Source organism: Drosophila pseudoobscura, chromosome 2, assembly GCF_009870125.1.
Source record: "Drosophila pseudoobscura strain MV-25-SWS-2005 chromosome 2, UCI_Dpse_MV25, whole genome shotgun sequence".
Lineage (NCBI taxonomy): Eukaryota > Metazoa > Arthropoda > Insecta > Diptera > Drosophilidae > Drosophila > Drosophila pseudoobscura.
Genome location: NC_046679.1, coordinates 1,833,216 through 1,858,655, shown reverse-complemented (window position 1 = coordinate 1,858,655; position 25,440 = coordinate 1,833,216). Strand labels below are relative to the sequence as shown.

General features: G+C 49.1%; 2 protein-coding genes across 8 annotated transcripts; one reads left to right on the top strand and one right to left on the bottom strand.

Moving 5' to 3' along the window:
- The first annotated feature begins 98 nt into the window (after positions 1–98).
- On the top strand, positions 99–4,762 carry LOC6896787 (meckelin). Of its 2 annotated transcripts, XM_002136956.3 has the most exons (7): positions 99–1,043; positions 1,177–2,147; positions 2,200–3,374; positions 3,432–3,600; positions 3,661–3,748; positions 3,814–3,977; positions 4,039–4,762. In XM_002136956.3, the coding sequence occupies exons 1-7, from the start codon at positions 803–805 to the stop codon at positions 4,117–4,119; spliced, it is 2,889 nt and encodes a 962-aa protein (XP_002136992.3). In that variant the 5' UTR covers positions 99–802; the 3' UTR covers positions 4,120–4,762. The 2 variants fall into 2 exon arrangements, with proteins under 2 accessions (XP_002136992.3, XP_033237425.1); XM_033381534.1 differs by having other exon boundaries at positions 3,432–3,748.
- bon (tripartite motif-containing protein bonus) lies at positions 4,192–24,783 on the bottom strand. 6 transcript variants are annotated; one of them, XM_033381505.1, is made up of 10 exons: positions 24,542–24,783; positions 8,851–10,228; positions 8,645–8,728; positions 8,184–8,578; positions 7,987–8,113; positions 7,663–7,919; positions 7,422–7,596; positions 6,695–7,064; positions 6,504–6,627; positions 4,192–6,442 (listed from the first exon to the last, which is right to left on the bottom strand). In XM_033381505.1, exons 1-10 carry the CDS (start codon positions 24,749–24,751, stop codon positions 6,170–6,172), a joined length of 3,393 nt encoding a protein of 1,130 aa, XP_033237396.1. In that variant the 5' UTR covers positions 24,752–24,783; the 3' UTR covers positions 4,192–6,169. The 6 variants fall into 6 exon arrangements, with proteins under 6 accessions (XP_033237396.1, XP_001357792.4, XP_033237402.1 ...); XM_001357755.4 differs by having other exon boundaries at positions 8,857–10,228; XM_033381511.1 differs by having other exon boundaries at positions 4,717–6,439.
- Between the last annotated feature and the right edge of the window lie 657 nt (positions 24,784–25,440).

Here is a 25,440-nt window from a genome sequence, read left to right as displayed (position 1 = left end):
TCTAACATGTTGAGCTATCTAACAAAATCACTGAAAATTTTAAAATATCGGTTTACGGTACCTTTTTCACCCTTTATTAAGCCAAGAAATGGCTGTCCCGTGCGACAGAGGCTTAAGTTAAAGCTGTGTCTTCTTAAAATTATAACTATTTTAAAGGGACATCAGTGCACAACATTTAGTAAATATAGTAGCTCTTTATAATAGAAAAATAATTTAGAAACTCCGTAATTTTCTGACCTATTTTACCACTTGCAATGTGTAATCAGAGGCAACCAGATGGATTCTTTTGCCAGAGACCCCCCAAGGAATCTTTAAATATATATATATTAATGATCATGTGATTGCATCAGATTAATTTCGTATTAATCGTATGCAAAATGGCAAGAAAATAACAAAAATAATTATGCCAATCATAATTTTCAGCACGCAAGAGGCTAGAAAGGTAAGGAAACTCTGCGGCGTAATCCAAGGCGTAACAAGTTAGAGCGCCTCACTCCAATCCGTCCTCTGAGGTCCGGCCTGCCTGGCCGATGGCCTTTGCCACCCCTTGCCCAGTAATGGCCATTTTGCATGCGTGCCCAGGGTGCTACCCCCACGAAGACCAGGAAGCCAGGGGGTTGGGTAGCTATAGCAACTTTGGCAAACAATGAGGTATACGAGCCCACTCCCGACCACGCAGGCGACTTGTTTACTTGCCTACCTCCTTGGCTGCAACTGCAATCGATGTGTGGCAGAGGTTTCAGTTCCCATTTGAATTTCGGAGCTTTGGCATCGGAGTGTCGGTCCTACGGCTAACTAGATCATGTGCTTCCTCTCGATCCTGGTGGTGGTGGTGGTGGCGTGTGTTACCATCCTCAAGGACTTCGGGACCTGCTCTCTGGCGGGCGTAATGCCACCATCGTCGCCAGCGCCGGCGCCCACGCCCCACACGTTCCGATTCCAGAAGCCGCTGCAGTGCCTCAAGAACGAGTTCTACAACCTCAACTACTTTGACTGTGTGCCGTGCAACGAGGCTGGGGACCCAGGAAAACTGCAGCCCGACAGTGAGTATGGCGACTATTGATCAAACAGAGACCCTCCTGGTCTCTGAGTATGGGTTTGAATTGGTGTCATGAGGGGTGTGCTGCCCCACTCCATGGTCTGCCTCTCGTTTGAATAATTCAACCTTCCCCTCAGAGTTCTCCTGCAAGTGCCCTGCAGGACACATATCCATCTACGAGCGAGGCAAGACCTGGCCGACCTGCGACGAGATATGCTCCACATCGCCGGACCGAACCGAGAACTGCACGTCGGTGTGGCTGCCCCAACCAAAGCCCGCCTCGTACTGCAGCATGCAGTACCTCAATGCGACGTCGGTCTTCGCCAGCCAACTGCCCATCCATCCACTGATCTCCGGCATCATCCTCACCAAAACGAATCCGGCCAGCAACAGCAGCGACTGCCAGAGCTGCGATCAGACATACAACTTCCGCTACCAGGACTTCTGCCTGGCCGATGCCCTGCTGCGCCCCTACCTCCACTACAATGCCTTCTGGCAGGCCACCACCAGCCCGCGGACGAGCTCGAATAGAGCGACCCACTTCGGGGACCTCAAGTTCGTGGCCTTCTTCTGCCTGACGCTCAGGAACGACACCGCCTGCCAGCAGCTGGCCAATCTGTGCGTGCTCTCGCACTTCTCCCTCGAGAAGCACTCGCCCTGCAGCGCCTTCCTGCTCACCCAGGTGTCGGATGTCGTGATGAAGTACGCCCATTCCGGGGAGCAGGTGCGCTCCCTGCAGCCGTTCCTCTTCTACAAGAAGGGCAAGGCGACCAAGGACCTGCTCTCGAAGACCCTCCAGCTGGCGGACCGCCATCAATTGCAGCTCTTCAGCACCACCTTCGGACTGGACGGAGGACTGAAGCGCTGGGGACCATTCACCCTGGACATGGTTAATCTTTGCCAGCAGCCGGCCCCGTCTCTGCGACTTGCCCAGCCCCAGGCCGAGGCGGAGGTGTCCTGTCAACTCCCTCTGGAGCGGATAATAGATCTGGCCGGCCAGCAGGCCAACGATAACTACCTCACGCTCTTCTTAAACTTCAGCAGCAACTGGCAGTACCTTCTCCACCAGCTGCCCGTGCTCATCGAGACTCTGACGCCAGAGAACCAGGTGGGATTTGATCCATTATAGAGTACATTTTCACGACCATTTTCCCCTGCAGCGCCCGCAGCAAGAGGAGTGGCAGCTGGTGAAGCGGTTCCAGCTTATTGCCGGCTTGCTCAGGGACAATCGCCACCACCAGACAGTGCCGCACTACGAGGATGGCCACAAGCTGCAGGTGTATCGCTCGCTGCGTTACGTCGAGGACCTGGAACTACACTACACGCTGGACGGGAGCCACAGGGATCGGGTGGGGCTGCCCCTGATCCGACTACGCTATCGCCACATCGAGTTGGCGGGGAATGCCTCGCTCGCACAGACCTATCCGTTCCGGATGAGGGTTACTTACCAGAAAACGGAGCGTGGATGGAAATGGCTGATCCTGGAAGTGGCTCTGCCACTGCTCCTGCTGCTGGCCTTCTCGGCAGCGGCCTTCCGCTTGCAGAACCTGCGGCGCAGACGGCATGCGGAGCTCTGTCAGGCCAGCAGCCTGTGGGAGTTCCTGCTCCAGCTGGCCAGCAATGTGGCTTACACCTTCCTGGCCACAGCTCTTCTGCTGCTGGCCCTGCACGCCTCCACTCCCCACCTGCTGAAGACTCTCATCTATTCCGGGTGCGTGCTGCAGCTGATGTTCCTGACTGTCCACCTGTGGCGGTCCAGCCAACTGGAGCTCTTCCTCATCGACTGGGAGCGGCCGCGCAGCAGCTGCGAGGGCCAGCGCCTGAATCTGGACAGCTCCTCGCTCTGCTCCAGTGTGCGCACGTACGTGGCCGAGAGCAGCGTGTCCGCCTGGCGCATTCTGTTCACGGCCAATGCCTGGATCCGCCTCAGCGTGGCCCAAAAGTACTCCACCCTGGGACAGGTTTTCACCCTGGTGGCTGTGTACCAGCTCTTCGAGCGGTACACACATGGGGACGTGGGTCTGCGCTGCTGCCTGGTCTCGGGCAGCTACATAGTCTCGTATCTCCTGCAAGTAATGGGACACCGTCTGCTCACCGCCAATCCTCTGCAGAAGTTCATCGACCTGTGCAGTCTGGCCAACATTTCGCTGTTCTCGCTGCTGGAGCCTGGCTTTGGCTACTACATCCACGGCAGGTCGCCCCATGGCTTCGCCGATACGGACATGTCTTCCATGATACTGCAGCTGCAGAAGACGCAGAACATGTCCGGGCGTCGTGGGCTGCTCATGGACTCGGACAAGCAGGCCTACATCATTCTGCCGCCAAGAAATTTGCAGTACGTCGAGAGAGAAGAACTTCTGCAGGATTTCACTTATCCTATCTTTATTCACAGCATCTACCTGGAGCGCCTCCTGTTGCCCTTCCAGCGCAGTGTCACTGGCAGTCTGTCGCAGACGCTGCTCTACCAGAAGGACATCATTCCCAGCATCGACGGCCAGATAGAGCGCACTTCCATAGCCTATGCGAGCGTGAATCGCTTCTTCTGCGCCTTCATCGATCATGTAAGGGCCACTCCATCCATGTTTAGAGGTCTCCTATCTCTGTTCTACTCTCTCTTGCAGGCCATTAAGGATATGGACTACATCATCAAGGAGAAGTCGGTGGTGGAAAAGTTGTTCAACTGCGAGATCGACAACTACATTACGGAGAGTGGGTGGCCCTTAAAACCATTTCCTATCACGCACATTTCTCAAAGTTTCCGTTTCCAATTGCAGACAAGGGAACCTTCTACATTGACGACTCGCTCAGCTTCGCTCGCGTCCTGCTGCTGGGCAACCATGTGAATATCTTTGTGCTGGAGATCCTGCTGCTGCTGTCCATATTTCTGATGACTTCCAGCCTGCTGATTGCTGGGGCTCTGGCTTGTGGCTTCAATATGGTATGATCACCATTGAGGGGTCGGAGGAACTTTACTGATCTGATCTCTCGTTTTGTGACAGGTTCTGCGGCACATCTTCCGCTTGTGGGTGCGCCGTAATGTCTCGCGCAAGACTCTCATCGATGAGCGGTTCCTGTTGTAGCCCCAGTCGGAGGAGCAGCATCTGCGCGAGGATGGATTCTTTGCCATTTAGAAACACCAGAAACCAGCTATGTTTTGTTTTTCCATTTGTTTTTGCTTTTATTTTATAATCCACTCGATAGTAAGTAGTAGTACACATCCATATACAGTGATTAAACGTTAGTTATCGGTACCATAAAACTTATGTCTCTAAAACAAATAAAATAATTTCCATAGTTTCACAATCAACATACAAACACATGCCATACCATACCGTACCATACATACGCCTATGCTACGCACGGTCTAGATCTACGTAGTACCTCTTCTGTTTGCTCGCTTCACACATTACATGGTAGGTATTATTTGATTCATTTCTTATGGTTTGTTAGGATTTATAATTTCATTTGGGGCCCTCAGTAGCCCCTCGCTTATTTCTTCTATGTGGCATCGATAGGAGTAGCAGCCAGCACATCATCATGTTTATCATCTAGTTTAAGTATACCTTCTGTTTCTGTTTCTAAGTGTGTGTGTGTGTCTCTCTGGCAATTGAAAACGTTTACGAAAATATTGACCATAGGCGATTTCGGTGTTTTATTTTATTTTAGTAGTTTTTTCTTTCCGTTTATATGAATATATATGAAAACTTGATTCTGTTTTGGATATATTTGTGATCTGTTTTGTGATCAATGGTTTTATGTACAGCACTGGCCAGAGGTATCCATTTTGAGTGTGCAGTGCATTGCGTAGTTGTGTGTCGGCGGCTGCTGCTTGGCCTGTCGATCGATAGTTAAGAATTACTTAAATCGTACATGCTAAAACGTCAAACGTACAACATTCAAACATCTATACTGTGTTGCCTAATCGGTAATTAAGGGTTTGATTCATCTGACCTGCGAAACTTGGCTAGAATGCAGCCGAAACTTATTCTCGAGTGTCTTCTTATACGGTATACAGAATGTATGATGTTCTAGGGCTTGGGACATTAGATCCTACTGATGGATGGTGGATGGGTTATCGGTGTCGATGGCTATCGTACACACATCAAATTCGAAATGATGTAGAATTGCATTGCATGGTTATACTCGTAACATATGTAATTATAAAGATGATAATGATTATAGTAATAGTAATAGTAATTGATGTTAGTAAATAATTTGTTAATTTTTGTTCATCTTATTGTTTTTTCGCTATCACAAAAGTAAATACAACTCCAACGCAGAGATAATAATGCTGAACGGGGGTCAGGGTCAGGGTCAGGGTCAGGGTTCGGGGTCGGGGTCAGGGCGGGTCGTCTATCAAATCTATCAAATAAAGATGAAAGATGATGATGATTGAGAGGATGATTTTTCACTCCAACTTGGAACTCACTTCACAGTACATCTAGGTTTAATCTCTTACATATATTATGGGGTATACATATTTCGACCATCGTATCCTCTCCTCTTTCTAAATTAATGTTTATGTATACTCAACACTTACGATTATATTTATGTACCTAATCATATCTCATCTCAATTCTTCAATGGAGAGACTCTTACAAATATCTAGAACCAATGAACGTAAGAAAAATCATATCAAATGACTTGGCTTCGGCTATTTACAGATGCGGATTAACACTAGATACTAAAGGGGGAACACCTATGCTGGGTTTTGTTCGTTAGAGAGCTTTGAAGTACCGGCGTGTATCTCATGTTTTCGGGGGGAAGCTTCTGAAGTTTCAGAATATACAACGAAGACTACGGATATAGTAGGGGGAGTACGGGGATATGTGTGGCTTTGTGGCATTTTTAAAGCCCAAAGGCGGCGGCATATGCGTGCAGAAGCTGCAGCACATAGTCGGCGCTCTCCTGTATGACGGTGCTGCCCAGGCCCTGCGGCCGCTGTAGCATATCAAAGTCCAGATCCGCCTCCATATCAAAGCCCGTATGCTGCTGCTGCTGCTGCTGCTGCTCTTGCGGTTGCTGCTGCTGCTGCTTCCCTGGCTGTTCCACTCCTAAATGCTGCGCCGGCTGGCCCGCCTGGCCCGGCTCCTGCTCATCCATGCCCTTGCGACTGGGCAAAAGCTCGTCCTATTCGTGCATAGTCCGCCGCGCCCGTTTGGGCGGCAAGCAGGCACCATCGTTGTCGCCCAACGAAGCCGAGCCGCAGCTCTTGCGTCCATTCTCGATGGGTGACGGCGAGCCAGCCGCGTTGGCCGCCGCCGCTGCCGCCATCAGGGCGGGCGAACAGGAAGCGCTGCTGCCCTTGATCAGCTTGCCCTCGAAATTGGGCAGCCACTTGGCCAGTTGCTCCTCGAAGAAGTTCTCCAAGTATTTGGCATTGGTGTACGTTTTCGTGTCCTCCTGGCGGGAAACGCGCAATCATTAGTTGTCAGTCGGATTACAGATGATCGATAACACTCACCTGATAGAACAGATATGTGTTGGAGAATATCAAGCGCACGTCGGTCACGAAACCAGCAATATCCTTGTAGTGATTGGGACTGGAGGGATCCAGACGTGTGCGTATCACATCCAGGGACATGGGACTGCAGAACAAGAGCATTCTTAGATAAGTGACATGCGGATGGATAGGGGACGGATTTCAAGCCCTACCTGGACACAATCTCGTAGTAGGACGTGTTGGCCGGCGACTCTGGCTCACGGAAGTTGAGACTCTGCTCGTACTGGCAGTACAGCTCCAGGCAAATGCGCTGCAATATCCTCAGCTCCAGGCTGCTCAGCTCGCCCGGATGGGCCGACTTGTCGGCGGTGGTGCCCTCGTTCTTGGTCAATTCCTTGAGGTTGACGCACAGCAGACACTGCCAGCTCTCGCTCTCGTCCGGCAGCGAGCTGATCGCGGGTATGTGACAGTTCTGGTGGAACACCTTGGGGCACTTGTCGCAGCACATGAGCTCGCCCCCGTCCAGGCAGACGGCGCACCAATCCTCGTTGGGGTCATCTTTTTGTTCGTTTTTATTATTAACTGATATTATTAGTTTTTTATTCGTTTTCAGAGGGTCGGATCGGGTCGGGTCGGGGCAGTGTGTGTGTGTGTGTGTGTGTGCGTGTGTGGGTGTTTTTGTTTTGTTTATTGTTTGATTCAATTGTTAGTAATTTATTGTTCGTTTCAATCGTTGATTGCGCGTTTAGATTGGTGTTTCGAAAATCGAGTTTTATTTTTGGAATAGAAATAAAGAGAGCAAAGGTTATATGAGAATTTGTAGAATTAGAATTTTCATTTCGATAAACCAAACCCCAGGAGCACAGAAAAAATCCTTATGCCAAGACAAGAACACCCATACACCATGAAAAGCAGTACCATAAAGAACTCAGAGCCTACCTTCCTGCGTGTTGGACAGGTCCGTGGAGCTGTGCACCTGCGGCGAGGTGGTCTTGGTGCGGCCCTCGGGCAACACTTGCACCCCGTTCGAGTCCAGCTTGGCGATGGTCGCTATCAGGTCGTTGATGGAGTCGTCGCGCACCTTGTCAATGGGCTCCGTGAAGTCCTTGGTGTTCTGCAAACAAAACCAAGCGGAGACTGGTTACCATAAGCCTTTTCGGGAGATCCTGCTGGCACTCACCTCATGGGTGCTGGGACTGGGCGTCTTTGGATTTGTCGAGGTGACGTTGGAGAGTATCGATACAGCGGGGCCAAGCCCTAGGACGGCGGCATTGACCAACGAACCATTGCCAAGGCCCGGCATGCCCGGAACGCCCAACCCCAGGCTGGGCGGAGTGCTGTTCTTGAGCGTGTTGGGGGACTTCAGGGAGATTTTAAAATTTTCCGATGTCTGGCGGCCATTGGCGAACGGCAAAAGGGGACCCTGCTGAGAGCACACTGAAAAATAGACGCGAAATGAATACACAGTTCTGGGGAGGTTCTGGGGAGCTCCTGGGGGACTCACTGTTCGACTGCTGCGCGGACTGCGGTATGTGCCACTTGGCCAGGCTGTGCATGCCGCCGCCTAGCTGCGGCGACGTCTGCGGTGGGCCGGTATTAAAGCCAGCCTGGCTCCCATGAAACCCCAACGACTGCAAGAAGCGGAAAGGAACAGTTTTAGTCTCCGTGTGGAGGTGGGTCTCTCCTCGAGGCGGGGCTTACATTCTGCATGGGATTCTGCATCATTTGTGGGCGCTGCAGCGACCCGGGCGACGGTATCTGGCCGCCTCCGCCACCTGCTCCGGCCATGGCCGCTACGGCCGCCTGCTGGGCATGGCTCGCCATGCGCTGGTACTGCGACTGGAAGCGCGCCGCATTGCTGCTCATGAAATTGTTGTCCCTGGGCCCGCCTCCGGGACCGCCGCCGCCGCCCTGCGAGAAACCCTGCTGGCCACCCATGAAATGCGGTCGCATCTGCGGTCCCCCCATCTGCTGGTGGGCTGGCGAGGGACCGCCCTGCGGCCCGCCCGGATAGCTGGGCGGCCCATTGAAGCCCATGTGCCCGGCATTGGGGCTCTGCGCCGCCTGATTGTTCAGCAGGCCCCGCAGGCTGATGTCTGCGAAGGAGAAACAACGAAATAAATCAAACAAGATGCGCCTCAATGTGCAACCGAAACACCTACCCATATTCTGCGGATGTGTGGAGGAGCTTACGTGCGGCTGGCCGTGACGCTGCATGCCCACCGGCGGCATTCCGCCAAAGCGAACTGCGAAAAAGGAAAGAACGAAACTATTTAAACAGCTGCCCCTCAGGGAAAACAGAACGGACCACTGCACTGGGTGCGGGAACCGAAGGGGAATGGAATAAACAAACAAAAACATATCCTACCCTTACCTGGTCCATCGCCCGGAAAGGATCTGCTCATCGCCGACAGATTGTTGAACTGCTGCTGGGCCGCCGCACTGCTGTACATCGGGGGACCGTTCTGCGGGCCAAAGTTGACGGGCGGCCCGTTGGGCGAGAGGCCGGCGGACATGCCCGGCGGCAGGCCCGGCCGCAGGGGCGGTGCCATGTTCGGGCTGGGCGGCTGTCGCGGCGGCGGCTGGGGCGTGCCGTTGGGCGAGGCTGACGGAGGGTACGGCTTGCCATCGACAATGATGATGCCCAGCTGGGAGATGACCTTCTGCAGGTCGGACACCTGGTTGAGCTGCACCTGGATGCGCACGGGTATCTCCGGATTGGGTATGTCCGCCCGCTGGCACTTGAGCTTCTGCAGATGCCGCACCAGCGACTTTTTGCTGGAGAGTATCGCGAAGTCGCTGCCCTTGTCGAGGGCGTTCTGCATGAACTCGATGCAGTGGTCCGTGTTGTCGGAGAGCAGCTGGAGCGTCTCCTTCTTCTCCACGAGGACCTTCAGCTTGCTGTCGCAGACCTCGTTGAGGCGCATGATCAGCTGCTTGCCGCGCGTGTTGACCGTGTTGGTGATCTTCACCGCCATGGCGGTGATCTCCTTGATCAGGTCCTTCTTCTTGTCGTGTATCAGCTGCTGCCGGTCGTCGATCACCTTGGTGGCCGACGAGAGCAGGAACCGCTTGTAGTTGATCTCGGAGACGAGCGTGGAGAGCGCCTGCCGCGACTCCGTGGCGATCTCGTGGGCGAACTTGTACTTGTGATCCCGATGGTCGCTCAGCTGGCAGTCGCGGCACGTGAGCTTGTCGCAGGTCTCGCAGAAGAGCGACAGCTTCTCCTGGGTGTGCAGCTGGCACATGTGCAGCTTGTCGACGCCGGCCGTGCCGGCCAGCTGCTCGTTGTTTGCCTCGTCCTTCGGCTTGATCGTGTGGTCCTTGGTGATCTTGAGGCGCTGGTGCGCCTGCACACAGCTGTCGCATATGTACTCCGAGCAGTCGACGCACCACGACGTGGCCGCTGCCCCGTCCGAGCAGCTGCTGCACTGCACGATGGTCGCGACGCTCTTCTGGCCGAGCTCCGAGCCGCTGCCGTCGCCGCTCTCCCCGGCCGTGCACTGCTCGATCAGGAACTGGTTGTCCACAATGAACTCGTTCTGGGAGGCGTTGTCGCACACCGGACAGTGTATCAGCGGCGGCAGGGAGCGGTCCAGCTCCGAGAACTTTGTGCTCACGCACTGCGAGCAGGCCACATGGAGGCACTCCAGCAGCTTCGGACGGTCGTTGGAGCCCAGCAGCTGGGCGCAGTACACGCACTTGAACAGCGTGAACTTGGCCGAGGCCGAGGAATTCGACTCCGACTGCAAAGGAACAAGATAATCGATCTTTAATGCACAATCCACACTCGTATTGGATAAACACACCCGCCCGCCGCGCAATGCTATCTGCCCAGTGGCTGAACCCCTCTCTCGATAAGCTCTAATCAGGATCATTGCCACTTATCGCGCAGCACACAGCTCCAGGCCGTGTAAGGACAGCGCTTTCTCTGGACTGCAGTGGAGTGGTGTGGAGTGGAGTGGGTTCCTATCTTATCTAATCTAATCGCTTTCCACTCAGATACGGCTGGTTATTTCAGGGTATTATCAGGCTAAAAATATGTACCTTAAAATAAATACCTCCCTCTTATGCTCAATAAATTTTATTACATTTAAAGCCAATGTCTAGACTTTTTTCTGTGCAAAAAGACTTTTTTCTAACAGGAAAATCTCCAAAAGGGATATGGAAATGTTTTTCGGATTATCGTCTACAGATGGTACTTTCCAATTCGTCTGTAGTTTCGGGGTAGTAGTTTCCCTTCTCCCGCTGTGGATTACAAAAGAGCACCGCATCACCATCGATCATTGCGTCTGTGCTAGGAGATAGCATCGGGCTTCCCAATCGGCTTCCCTTTCTCTGGAAAGGTGCTCCTTAGCTGTCCTTTCGCATTTCGCTGTGACTTCTCTGTACCTTTTGCATAGCAACCCGATCGCATCGACCGCAGTCACCGATCCAATCAGCACTTGGTAACTTCCTCGAAAAGGCCTTGAATTCATTTTACGTCAATACGAAAGCAAACTAAATTTAGGATTCCCTTGAATTCTGATTCACTGACCCGTAAAACTACAACGGAAAACGGATAAGCCCTCTAGAGAAGTTCTGACGCTTGGCTACACGGGTGGATAGAACGGGTACTCCTACCTATTAAAAGATTGGTATATCTTTCGACACTTCGCAATAATCAACCTATGGCCACACTTGATATCTATTTTCGATTCGACACAAGACAGGCTCTGTTAATTAATAGATTTCAATACTTTCAAGTACAATAATCCCTCTGAACCCGCAAGTAATGCACAGGTCATGTTTTCTTGTGAATTCTCCTCACAGATTTCCAGCAGAAACATTCCAGTTTCGACCTTGATCTCCGACATTTTCCTTGAGCCAAGTGGTTACACAACGTTGCTGGCCTTATCTCTGGCTTATCTGCTTTTGTTGTGATTTATGACCGGAAATGACATTTAGTCAACTCACAATCTGCTCTCGTCCACAGCATTGGCCCCGACACTACCGGATACAGTCAGACATCTTTTTACAATAAAAAGATACAAAACCGTTCTTAAGTAGTTGTACTTTCACTGATTTGCAACACACAACATCTGGTCCCTGTTTGAACATGAGGGCATGACAATGTGGACTTTCTCTGTCCTTAGCACCAATCAGCACTTTCGGATGAGCGGAATATTCGATATTTGGCTCGTACTCCAACGCGAGAGCCATTTGCTTGCCTCCGTTCGAATTTTCATTATTGATTTCGTTCATCGCGTGCCTCTTGTGATTGAGATTCACGCAATTGTGACATGCTCACACGCACTTTTTCGTTATCTTGTTGGATTCGGTCATCGGTTCTTTCTGATCAACTATTGCGCATGTTTCTTGCAAAGAAACTCGACCAAAATGGGCCACCAATAAATGGTGGGTTGTGGTAGGAAGATGGGAAATAGTTAATAACTTATTCGCATACCTACTAAATATACAACAAAAATTTCATTAAAACCTGTCGAGCCGTTTGGGAGGAGTTGATACACAAACACCGCGCTTTGCTGCGCCTAAAGCCTAAAAAACAATGGTGATGCCAAAGGATCTCCCAGTTAAAATGCTAAGCATGAAACTCACAACATCCTTGTTTGGGTTTCCCCCGATTTTCCCCGTCTTCCGCCTCGAATATTATCTTGTTCCTGAAGTCTACGTTGAGCTCGAAGATTGCCGACCGACAACCGAGTCGTTTCACGGGCTGCCTCTCTCTGCTCTCGTGTTTGAGAAGCACGAAGCCTGGCCATACCAGCTGAATTACGGCTTTTTCGGGAAAGATTAGATCTTCTGCCCAGCGTCATTTTCAATAAAAAATGGTCGAACGATAAGCACAACTAACACGTCTGGTTGACACTGTCGCTGGTCTTTAACTATTGATACTCAATAAGAGTATATGGTTATATTAGACTGGGGACGTGTGTAACACCCAGAACGAAGCGTTTCCGACCTAATAAAGTATATATATTCTTGATCAGCATCAAAAGCCGAGTCGATTGAGCCATGTCTGTCTATCCGTCCTGTTTAACGCCTAGTTCACGGAGACTTTAGGAGCTAGAGCAACCAAATTTTGTATCCAGACCAACTTCGAACCAATGTACGTTCGAAATTATGCGATGATTACCATCGTTGCTCGTGCTATAAACTCTTTGTTTTATACAATTTCCATGTAAATATTACATTTTTTCTCTGGGTGTAATTAATAGCAGTAGCTTCTGCTCTCGGAAGGGAAATTAATAGTGCTGTAAGCTAAAGCTTGGCTCTGGTATCCAGCTTTTGGGACACAGAGCTCTCTCTCTCTATCACTCTCTCTCTTTCCCTCTTTGGGGATGCTGCCTGCTGTTGCCAGCCAACGTCTCTGTCGTCTCCGAATAGTAGTGACTGTCCCAAAGCGAAGATTGATTAGTTTTATCTCGAGTTGGAGCACATAAATCCAATTGATTGATTATGGTTGGTGCTCGATAAAGATTGTTGCATTGGTGGGCGAGTGTTTTACATGCAGCCATCGCTGCTGCTGCTGGCTCTCCCTCTTTGTGTCTGTATTTTCAAACGGAAGTGCCACGGACATTGATGAATGCCCCCCGCCGAGAGACGAAAGCTAGGGACAGGCAAAAGGACCTGGACCTGGACCTGGACTTTGGTGGTGGGGGGGCCACTGAAACTGCAGCTGCAGATGGGGGGATCCACAGCTCCGTAGTTGATCCGGCGATCCATCTTCTGCTTAATGCCTCTGACGTTCGAAAGAAAGTTTCATCTTAGTTTTCTCCAAAGGCCAACTGCCCGTTCCCGCGCTGCCTCTTCTTCGCTCGCTCGCTCTCTACTTTCGAAATGCCTCATAAATCATGCAGTAAACATATACCATGCATACATAGATGTACATATATATAGTGGGCCATATACCCCAGCAGACAGGGCTGGGACGGCCACGGGTGGGCGCACGGAAGGCTGCGTCCCACTTGAAAGCCATTCATCATAATATATTTCACCCTGGCCCCCCACCGGGGGCGGGGTGCCCTCCGCAAGAAATTATGGCACTTTGCTGATGATGGCCGCCTCCAAACGGGGATCGTGTTCGGCTTCGGCTCGTTTTCGCTTCGGCATCGGCTCGTGCGGCATCGGCTAGGCTCGGCTTGGTTCGGCTCGGAGTCGATCGTTGCGGTTCGCGGTTCGGTTCGGTCCATGACTCTCTCTCGCTCTGTCTCCCTCGGTGTTGCCCCTCTCCGGCGGGGCCTGGGCCCGAGGCATGCCATTAAAAATGTGGCGAAAAACCAGCTGCTACCCCCATGCTTTCAATCACTCTTTCGGAATGGAATGGAATGACTCGACGCAACGGAATGGATGGGATGCCATGCCATGCCATTCCATGCGATGGAAGCGGGTAGAAAACTCGTTTTCTCGGCCCGCACCTTTGCAATACTTGTACACACACACACTCGCACACAGTACTATATACAATCGTGCATCTGTATGTGTGTGTGTGCTTATGTACTTCAAGCCCACATCCATCCATACAGTCGAGTGTGGGGCCATCATGTGCTAGGAATTTTAAGCATTCTTTTCTGCAAGTAACTCAAATTAATAGATTTTTCAATCATTCGAGTCAGCCGAAAGGAAAATTAAGTCGTTCAGCCCGCAAAAGCTCTTAGATCCCTTGAGCAACCAGCAGGCCTCAGCAGGTCTAGATGTGCTGCCACATGCCACATGCCACATCAGCTGAAAAACCTGCTGAATTTCTAATTTAATCTTGCTCCAAACCAGATGCTATACAATGAAATGTAGTTTCTTTGTTTAATTAATTAATGAAAAGCCAATTCGAAATCATTTTTATAGCCGGAACGGGGGAAACAGGTTCTTTCCCAGTTCCTTCCATAGTTATCCAACAATAAAGGAAGGAAACAAGTTCCCGTGGCTCTCACTTTCCATGGGCTTTCCATGGGATTACCATAAGTGAATTGACTCTGCCCTGAGGGAGGTCTCTAATCCAATTGTACCTTTTTTTGTTTCGCAAATTTCGCGAATAGCCATTAAATGCCGCGTTTAATAAGATAAATTGCAGAGACTAGGCAATTATCAAAATTATGTGTGTGGTTTCAGATCTCTCTTCACCTATGCTTCGTCTCCGGCGCAAAAATCGGTGCCAATAGACCAACAACAACATACATTGCTTGGCCATGACTAAAAGAGTCTTAAAAGAGCTTCATTTAGCTACTGGCCCCTCAATGTCGCTGTCTAGCTCTTTTAAAACATAGACAATACGAAAATGTATCTATAAAGAGTTCCAAGGATGGAATACCGCATTCTGCCATAATTGTTTTCCATTCAATCTGCCACGCACGCCACACGCTCGCCCATGGCGAAAGGCGACAGAAAAAAGTCCAATGCAAAAATACTCTAAATCAATTTCAATTAGAAAACGTTGAAAGGATGCCCCAACAGCAACAGCAGCAGCAGCGGCAGAGGGGGAGCAGACGCCACAAAAGCTTCGGGGAAGCAGGAAGCACTAGAAATGGTTATTGATGGAAAGGCATGGCATGGAAAGGCATGGCATGGCATGGCATGGCGGGTGACATGACAACGGCTGAATGAGTGCATTTATGATTGATGTCATTTTGATGAAAGTAATTCTGGAAACAAAAAGTTTCGGCCACTCTGTCGCCCAATGAAAGGGCTTCGAAAGGTCTGTCTGTCGCCTGATGAAAGGTCTTTAAGAGGTTTCTCCTTAAATTTAATTTAAATTCTATTTATGGGAAGTTGAGTGTTTTCCCCAAAAAGTTTCAGTCTCGTTAGTCCAATAGAAAACTTTCGTTGCTCAAATGAAATGAAAGAAGTTGTACAACTGCGTTCTAGACACACACAGTCCCCGTCCCCTTTCTCTAGAGCGTACTCTCTCCCCACTTTCTCTTTTGGCACGGAATCGGTTAAAAGAGTGTGAAGGGGAGGGGGAGGGGGACCACTGACAACTTTCAGACACATTTCACATTCGAAATCCATTTTCTGAGGCACCCCCAGACATAATTCCATTAATTTCCTATATGCCAATGACGATCCCTCCTCAAACGCCATCCGCAAAGCCTTCTGAGGGATTACTCTTCCCCTGCAGCCCTGACAGCAGCCCATCAAAGTATTTTGAATATTCAGTATTCATCAGTATTCATCACAGCGGAAGATAATTAACTGGACAATCGTGTGACACGAGTGACTGAAAGGCCCAAGCGTCAAGGATTTATGTCGCACTTTTGCAGATTTTTGATGAGTATCAAGGAAACTGAATCGAAATCCAACCACTCCATTGGTAGCACATTTACATTCGTGGCCTGTTCGTGTTCGATTTTAGGAAATTTCTTGCGGGTTTACGAGGTTTACGTGATATCAACCCACGACCCTGGCCTCATTGCCCTGGGATTTATTCTGCCACAAGTGCGAAGCAGATTTAATTTAATATTAAAACAAATTCATGTCGTGTGCATGACGAGGAGTATTGGCTCTGAAGACTGGGATAGAGGTTCGGTAGAAACCACTTTGTAAAAAAAAACCAAATACATGTCTTGTGCATGACGAGACACATTTGTGCTGAAAATCTCATCCACCGCTGTTTTAGAGTTTTCTTTCGGTGTGTAAGATACTCGACGGAAGGCAAACAGACAGCGACAGTCGTTCCTTTCAAAGAAGCGCCTGCATTGGGTAAATAATGCAACATATTGGAATATTTAATGGTGTTTGCCAAGTACGGACGGCATCAGTATATACTAGAACACAGATGACTGGCATTCCCTGGCTTCTTTATCTCCAGAGTTCAGTTTATTGCAGTCTATTTTTTAAAATTTAATCAGCAGCGACGTGGGGACTGGAGGACCGCTCGAAGGGGCATTTCCAGATATTCCTCCCGCTATTTTCCCAGCTTAAAGTTTCGCAAGCCAATTATCGGTGGTGCTGGGAGTCGAGTCTGCTGAAAGGGTTTCGCCGTCCACACGTTTTAATCACATTTCATTTAAATGCAATTTGAGAAAAGTTTCGAAATATTCTGGCGTTCACCTGGAAGGCCTGGACTTCGGAGGAAGGGCCGTGCTGTGGGCCGTGTGTGTGGACAGCAGCCAGCAGTTTCCTGTATTCTTGTTGCACTGTCCTGAGGGCTCTCTGGCCCTGCCCCTGCCCCAGCCCCAGCCCCTGCCAGTAGCTCTGCGTCTGCTCCATCAAGCACAGAGAACCGCCCGCTGTCCTAGCCTTAAATCAGTGCAATATGAGGCATGCATCACGTGGCACTGCGTGCGTCCGTGGGTGTGTGGGTGTATGGGTGTGTGTGTGTGCGTCAGATGTCCGGAGGCCCAGCGGGGCGGCAATTTCTGCTTCTGAAGCCGTACCGATGCTGGTGGTCCCGTCCCGGTCCGTCGTCCCTTCGGGGTTTCTTCGTATTTCAGGATGTAGGATGTAGGATATAGGATGTGCAGCCCTAGCACAGGACGGGGGGGACGGGGCGGGACGGGACTGGACAGGACACAGCAGCGTTCGTTCTGTTGATTGTTGCTCCTACATCAATTTGGTTTATTTTGCAAATTCCCAACACAAATGACAGAAATCAGACGACAGACAGACAGACACACCCACACACACACAGCTGTATGCAAGTGTCCTTTGGATCCTTTGATTCAACAAAAGCTGCCAAATTAATTACGTTTAGAATTTCTGCCGGGGACAGGATTTCATCATATTGCATCCAGCCCCGACCCCCGCTGCCTCCAGCCATTGTCCAGACAGACAGAAACCAACATTCATCCCACACAATAATCGGACGTGACAATGTAATCCCACACTCCTTCTGTTTTTCGAACAGATACAGATAGAGGGAATCTTGAAAAGAAAACATCGCAGGGAGAGAAGTCTTAAAATGAAAATTTAAATAATTTACAATAATTGATTGAATGATTGAGTGCTCGAATGCTTCGTGGGATGTAAATTCATTTCGTACAGTTTCCAGATTGTGTACAGCGCCATCGGCGTATCATCATCCATTCGACACGCCTCGCGGTTCATTAAATCTGTTTTGGAAATAATCGAATTGGAAATGCCTCCCCGTGATTAATGCTTTGGCGTGATTAGGTTTCTAGAGGTTTCTCCAGGGCAATAATAATTGTAATACTTGTAGATAGGGAAACACTCGGAGAAAGCCCTGGCGAGTGCCTTTATGGAATCCAGTAAAAGATCTCCCACTCTTTGCATAGATCCTCTAGTGGCCTTTCGTTTATTGGAACATTGTGATCTTTGGGACAGCTTTTCGGGGGTATAAACTCCCTGACATCCTTTCTTCGGTGCCCCAATGCCCCTCGTTGCGAATTGAGAGTTCTATTAAGTTGCATCTCAGGAACGACAGAACAGGATCCAAAGACTGTAATCCCCATGACACTTTCTGTTGACGTGGAAAAGTTTCAATGAACTTCTGGCTATTTTTCCCCGTATTTGCTTTTCCCCTGAAATGCAAAATATATTATTTAAAATTAATATTAAATTGTAAGGAAAAACACTTTAAACTTACAAATCTTTTGGTATACTTTTATACCTTTCTTTTCTCTGAGTGTAGCGATTATATTCCACAGATATGATAACGATAATAGTTATAATTAATGAAGGTGGGGAAACACCACAGATCTAGTGTGTGAATCATGGGAAGAGAAATTCCCCATAAGAGGTCCCCCCCCCCCCACCCCCCTCCCTATCCAGTGCCCACTGACACCTGAAACATCAAAGTCCAAGACCATCCAGACTCGTGAATCTTTCCACCCTGCCCGCAGCCTCTGAAACATCGCATCAACAATCGCATACACAATATCTGTATACAGGGGAGTGAAATCTTTTGCTCTTGAAATATTTATGAGGCTTGCAATAAACTAAAATTTCAAAGAGACAAGCACTCTCCAAAATGGCGCCCATAAATTGCCAACGAAAAAGGAAGAGCGGCAGAGCGGGCGAGGGGCAGAGCGGGAGAGCGCTATGCTATAATACATCGTATATTTTATACTCTCCGTATAAAAAAGGCAGAAAACTTGATTGTACCTGCGAATGAGCCAAAAGGAGAGGGGAGCAGGCTAGGGCCAAAGGCTGGGGCCCAGGTTGCGGCGCGATTTATGCGATGCCATCGACTTTTGCTGGAGGGGCACAAGGTGCAGGGGGCACCAGCAGCTGATAAATATTAATGCTGTGGTGGGAGGGGGAACGGAGCACAAATACCAAATAAAATTATAAATATTCAAGCAAAAGCAAAAGCAATTCCGAGTCGGGGCAAACGCACTTCAAATCTAAAGCGTATCTATTCGAATGGGAACGGAGGGAAGTGGGAAACGAACGAACGCCATTTTGGGCCATTGGCCATTGGCCATTCGGTTTAATCGTGGACACATCCGGCGGACAAACGTCGCTGCAATTTCCGCCCAAGAACGCAGGAGTCGGAGTGCCCTCCAGTGCCCTCCACCACGTTATGGACCAGCCCTAATGACCAGACATTACATTTCATAACGCAATTTAAGCCACCAAAATATATATACATATAAACTCGTGCACATGTATTTAAATGATGCCATCAAAAGTACTCGTATGCATCCAAAACATACATGTTTTCGCAATTAGAGGGATAAATGTGGGGAATATATGTTTGGTATATCGTATATCTTTCCGAGAATCCGAAATTCAAGTGATTTTTCAAGTGCCTAAGTGGTTTTTGGGTATTCCAAGAACTAATGGTTTCCAGCAAGGATTGCGTAGACCATAGACACTGGGTTTACTTTGAGGTCTGTCAATTAATGGCTGGTTTATGACAGCCACTAGATAGATACATACTCGTAGATACACACAATCCCGCAGAACGAACGAGTGTACTTCAGCTGTGTGTGTCCTTCTCCGGTTTGCTACCAATTTATGGCAGTCGTAAAGATTTAATTGTATGGAAATCGTAAATGGCACGGAAAGAACCAACTGGAGAAAAGTTTTACTTTGCTTTATGGGAAAATCGATGGAACCCATTAAAAGTCAACTGCCAAAAAGAGCTGCAGGAGCAGTACGAGTAGTCGTCGTGCTTGTGTGTAAATAAAATAGAATATTCACAGTAAATGTCATCATTTGGCATCATTATGGATTCCATTGTGGCCGTGCCGTGCCACCCTCCGCATCAGGTGATTCATTGGAACTGCAATGGGACTGTCATTAATTCCAGACTCGGGGCAAACTGTTTCAATATTTGTTCAACTACAACCAGCCGAAAAGGTTGGAGACACCCGTGCCGCGACACTCTGCCACCCCGTACTCATTACTTTTGGGAAAATGGCGCTTGTCTATCAGGAGATAGAAGGGTTTAGTGCAATGTTTAGCCCGATCGTAGCCCAATTCCCGTGCAAAGCCGGTTGTAAGGCCTCCCCTGATTGGCCTTCAGTTAGGATCGCTCAACTGTTTGCTTGAGCAAATGCCAGTCGATAGTTAGTAGTCACCATTCCATCCATTCAATCTTATGATCCATATTCCTGCACTCTGGCGATCTTTTTTCGACCCGAATGATGCATATTCGAGCTGTTTTCCATACAGAAATGTCCGTTACTCTCTCGCTCTTCCTGTCTCCCGCACACGAAGCACCATCCGGCCGTTATATCTCCGCCAGAGCGTGCGATACTGGTTTGAGAGAGGCACTGATCACTGATCTGGTATCCTGATCAAATCACAACCAGATGGCAATCTGTTAGAGGTAATCATTCTTTCTCGGCTTTCCTGTAACTTGTATTTTTGCGGACACTTGTGTCCGTCTAATATCACGGGAATCTGCCCATAAAATCCTGTTGCTCTAGCGCTAGTCTCTTTCCCATAACCGAATGGCCATGGATACATTCGCTTCGAGGCTTTCGTTTAACCGAATCGGCTGTTAATAAATGCTATATATAATGATTAATTGGAATGTATACCATAGAGACGAAAGAAACCAAATAAAAGAACAGCTGTTGGGCTTCCTGCGTGTGCGATTTCAAGGTTTGAACCTTCAATGACAAATACGCGTTTCATTCTTTCGAGCCACTTAAATAATCAAAGAAACAAGACCTAATGAGTTGTGCTTCATTGAAAAGAATATGGGAAATATTTGGTATGCATATTTATTCAGCTGGTGATCTCTCACCCGAAAAATGGAGAAGTGAAAGTCCACCGAATGTGTCCTTGAAGCGAATGGAAACCATAACCTCTGGAGGGGTTTGTGCATGCTTAGAGCGTTATATCATCTTCGATTGTAGTCGTAGACCCTGTTGCAGGTACAGCTACGGTAATTACTACATTCCCCTCAAAGGGTATGTGTCCCTCGGTGGGGGGGGCTAGAAATGAAACGAAACCAGAAAACCGCAAACTAATGAACGGACTGGCACTGGAGCTGGTCTCTTCCCCGGGAATTTTGGAGCACAGAGAGGCTGCTGCAGACGTCGCTGGTTTGGACGTTTGTGGTTTTGTCGGTCCGACAGGGGGGCTGGTGGCGGTGGCTCCATGGTCTCTAGAGCTTACCAAAGCCACCGTCGCAGCCACCGTCGCCGCTGCCGATGTTGCAGCCCCAGACCCAGAGCCAGCCACTGGCACTGCTTCTGCTTCTGTCGTTGCTGCTGCTGCTGCTGCTGCGGTTTGCGGTTCTTTTTGTGCCTGGTGCAATTGTTCCTGCTCCCGGAGGCCATGACATCAACAGACATAGCCGCACACACACACACACACACACACACACAGATAGAGATGTGTACAAGTATTTTCCAAAATGGCGATTGGCCCCCAAGCCTAGAGATAGATACACACAAACCGGTAAGACTCCAACGCCCGCGGGTGTGTGCTGCCACGTGACGCAGATGCAGTGATGCAGGAATCGGAATAGGAAAACACATGTATATATATATATATATATATAACCAATATATGTCTGTGTACATGGATAGATCCAAGATTGGTATGGGCGTGGGTGTGGGTGTGGGTGTGGGCGTGGGCCAAAAGCTGACACAGCTTAAAAATCTGCTTACGTCTCTCGTACTGGATTGAGCGTCAGTCGGGCTGTCGCTTTTCAGGACTTCTGCGGCTTATGCGGGGGAGGGGAGGGGAGGGGCGGGGGGATGGAACTCTGCCAGAGAGATGAATCTCCCCTGCCCCGGCACTCCGCCACTCCAATCCGTAGGCTTATAAGCCTATGCTCCCACTCAATTTAAAGTTACGTCAATACTCTGCCTCTCTCTCTATCTCTTTTGTTGGTGTTTTGGCTGCAGCTCCCCCTCTCTCTCGCTCTCTGGTGCTCTCTGTAGCCCGAGTGCACAATTTTTGTTGTATTGTGCGTTATAATCCGCTTTTTGTGATCGGATTATGTCCTGTGTAGCACCTAATCCCCGGCAGAGGGACAGGAGTGTGATAGAGAAAGCACAGACGCACAGACACGGTACGGTACGTCTGTCTCCCTTCCGTTGCCCCACTGATCCCCTCCCCACCCCACCCCTCACCGGCGAAGTCGCAGTCAACTTTAATTACGCACTGGACGTCGTCCAGTCCGTTCCCTCCCCGGAAAAGCAATTAAAATGTGTATCCCTCAGAGGAACGCTGACCCGGGCAACGGGAGAGCCAGAGTCAGACGACGACGACAGGTGGCGGAGTGGCAGAGTGGCGGCTAAGCGGAGTCTCAGGTAGCACCCGACGCCCGCCCGCGTGTGGAAAGTGTTTTCACAAGCATTTTCCAAGAGATCTCTCCAGGCAAGATTGCAGGGGCAATCAAGCTAATTAGAAACGTAATTCTTTTGAATTTTTTTGGTGCTGCTATTCCGGTGGACTTCGGCGTCGGTCGTCGGCTGTCGGCTGTCTGGCAATTCCAACACTTTTGCTTTGCTTGCATATTCTCATCAAATTAGAGTTAATTGTACATCATTAAAAGCAAATTCTAGGAATTCATTTTACGTTTCGTAGGAACAACAACAACAACAACAACAACAACGAAACAGTCAGCAAAACAAAATGGCCGCCCCTCTTCAGTTTTTTTTGTTTTTTTTTGGCTTTTACCCATTTATTGTGGTGTCAAATACTTTAATTGCCACCTGTCGCATGCATGTCTCCCATACATCATATATGCATGTATGTATGTATGTATGTATGTATGTATGTATGTTATGTACACCATATGTAAGGAGATACAGACGAGTATGCGGCCTTGTCGAGGGTTGTTCGAATGCCATGATCTGCGACGACATATGGTATTACAGCCGCAGACTCCGCTCCTCCCTGCTCGGACAGCTGTCACTTTTAATGACTTCGCGGCGCCATCTTGGAAATAGGTAGAGAGCTGATGGCTCTGGTTTGTTGTTGTCTCTGGTTTAAGCTTCGCTCGTTAGCCTTCCCCAACCTTCCCCGTCCCTGCTGAAGGCGCAAAAATTCTGCGAGTAATCCGCGCTCTTCCATCCCTGAATTTTTGATTACCCACAACAACTGCGTGCATTTCGCAACTGTAAATGGAACGCCATTTTGCAATGGTCAGCCATTTCTGTATCACTGTGTCGGTGTGTCCCCTTGTCATTTTCGACACCTTTCCGCAGTAATTTATGTACTTTCCACTTAAATGCGTTTCGAACCATTCATTGTCATCCTCTCATCTTCCGAAATATGGGCATTAAGTGATACACGGAGCACTGCAGAGGGAGATGGATAGATATTGTAGGCTATGGCCCAATAACTTGTTGAGGGGGAGATCTCCGGGGGCCCTGGGGGGGCTTTCCTGAAGTGGTGCCCCCACCGGCTACAGTAAACACAATCGTATGCATGATTGACAGACGGACTGAATGAGTGCATGTCATTCCCAGTGCCTGCCTTGCTATGCAGCTGTCTGTGTGTCTGTGTCTGTGTGTGTGTGTGTGTCCGTGCCTACTCCAAAAACTAAACTCGAGGCAAACATTTATTTGCACAGTGCAGTGCACGAGCTACGCTACAGGAAAATAAAAACTAAGAAGGAAGGCGGCACTCGGAACATGTCTGTCGGAATCTGAATATTTAGAAGAGCCTCACGTTCCGTGGAGCGGCGCTCAAGCGTGACGACCAGAGAGAGCAAACAACAACAAGAGCACACAAACACACGCACACTCTCTCTCTCCACACACACAAACACAACTTCTGATACAGGTAAAGCGAAGCAGCTGCAGCTGATATTGATGGAGAGGGAGATAGATGAAGACAGTGTTGCCAATTTCGCCTTTTTCCCGCCAACACACACTTTTTAGCCGTCTTCTAGCTGGGTTTTTCGCCCTTTTCTTTTAAACGATCTTGTATCAGCATTAATAGCCACACATATTTATATTTTCTCATTTTTTTAGATTTTAATTGCTCGTGAGGTACACGCATCGCTGAGCATTTGTAGGGATCAGCTGGCTCTATTGGTTCTTTGCCGCCATCTACCGATCACTAAACGTGTGACCCTTTCAAATGAATACATATATAAACCCAATGGGATTTCTTTCCCTTAGCAATAGAAATCGTCGACAGCTCTTCCCGCTCATTTATTGCAACATTCGTTTGCCATTAGCTTGTTTTTCCTTTTTCCGCTAAAATAACAATTGTGTTTATTCTCAAAAAAAACAGACAACACTGAGAGGAGGAGGACAGACGGGCAAAAGCTCTTCAGGAAAGACACACGTAGTGTGTGTGTGTGTGAGCGAGTGAGGTTGCATTGCGAGTGTATGTTTGGATGACTTCGGATCTGGAAACTGGAAACCAGAAACCGGGCAACGTGAAGCGGCACGAGACTCGCACACGAAAGTGAAACACATTCGACATTTGTTTGTTTGCATTGGCATGGGAAAAAGATAACAAAATTTTATTTTGCACGAGACGAGAGCGAAAAAACGATTGATAAGCCAGCAGCGGCATCAGGCCAGAGCCTAAACTGTTTACCCAACTACAAATACATGCACCGGTAATGGGGATAATGTGTATTCCAGACCGGCTCTTATCACTGCTGAGCTGAGCACGTGCGATTGCTTCCAGGTTGAAATTAACCTCAATATGCTAATTGCAAGACCCTCTCTTACCCGCTTCTCGGCGCTGTCGCAGGGATTCCCCATGGAGGATGTGCTGGACGAGGATGTGGATGTGGTGGCGGCGCCACTGCTGGCCGTTGCAGTGCTCTGCATATTCATCTGCGGCATGCCATCCGATGGCCCGGTGTCCAATAGCTCCTGTTTGATGCCGCCGATGAGCGGCAGAAAGTCGTTCTTAAGATGATCCAAGTCCAAATCCATTTTTGGGGGTATGTCTCTTCTGTTATGGTGTCCGCGTGGGTGTGGTTGGTAGATGTGGGCGGCCGTAGAGGCTAATTATAGCTCACTTGCTTATAGACGGGGTCTCTCACCAGCAGCAGCTGCCCTTGTGGAACATTTTTTGCGCTGCAGGATTACAAATTGGTTTTTGTGTTGAGAATTTCCTTAATCCATTCCGATGCATACACACACACACTCAAACACACACACACAAACGCGGGCGCGCGACCTACGAAAGTAACGGGACGGGCTGACGGGCTGGCGGGCGCGCGGGCGGGCGGTAATTGAGGCAGCGCAGCCACAGAAACAACGCCAATTTACGTTTTTTACAGAATTGGTTTCGCTTTCGCTTAGAATTTGTTATCGTTTTGCCTGGGTCACAGTGGCTAATGGCATCTTAGTTGGCTTTTCATTTGAATGCTAATACATTTTCATTTCACCTTCGACTTCGATTTGACGCTCGCTTGCTTTGCAAAAAAATTTTCTCTCTGCGCTTCGCACCAATCTTCTCACGGAGCGACAACTACAACTTTCATTTTATACGTCCACTTAACTTCTCAATTTCTCGTCGTGCACTCACACACTGCTAAGCATCGGCATTTTGTTTGTGTTTGTTTTGTGGGGGATGCAATTGTTTGTTTGTTAGACGAATCAATTTGTGCCTGGCTTTA

What these genes read in the sequence shown, in the direction of transcription:
- LOC6896787 (XM_033381534.1), top strand. Translation starts at nt 803, where the DNA reads ATGTGCTTCCTCTCGATCCTGGTGGTGGTGGTGGTGGCGTGTGTTACC. An exon ending in CTGCCGCCAAGAAATTTGCA is followed by an intron (nt 3,375 to 3,431) that starts GTACGTCGAGAG and finishes CTTTATTCACAG; the next exon opens with CATCTACCTGGAGCGCCTCC. An exon ending in CGACAACTACATTACGGAGA is followed by an intron (nt 3,749 to 3,813) that starts GTGGGTGGCCCT and finishes TTCCAATTGCAG; the next exon opens with ACAAGGGAACCTTCTACATT.
- bon (XM_033381505.1), bottom strand. Translation starts at nt 24,751, where the DNA reads ATGGATTTGGACTTGGATCATCTTAAGAACGACTTTCTGCCGCTCATC. An exon ending in GCGACAGCGCCGAGAAGCGG is followed by an intron (nt 10,229 to 24,541) that starts GTAAGAGAGGGT and finishes GTTCCTTTGCAG; the next exon opens with TCGGAGTCGAATTCCTCGGC. An exon ending in CCTGTCCAACACGCAGGAAG is followed by an intron (nt 7,065 to 7,421) that starts GTAGGCTCTGAG and finishes TAATAATATCAG; the next exon opens with TTAATAATAAAAACGAACAA.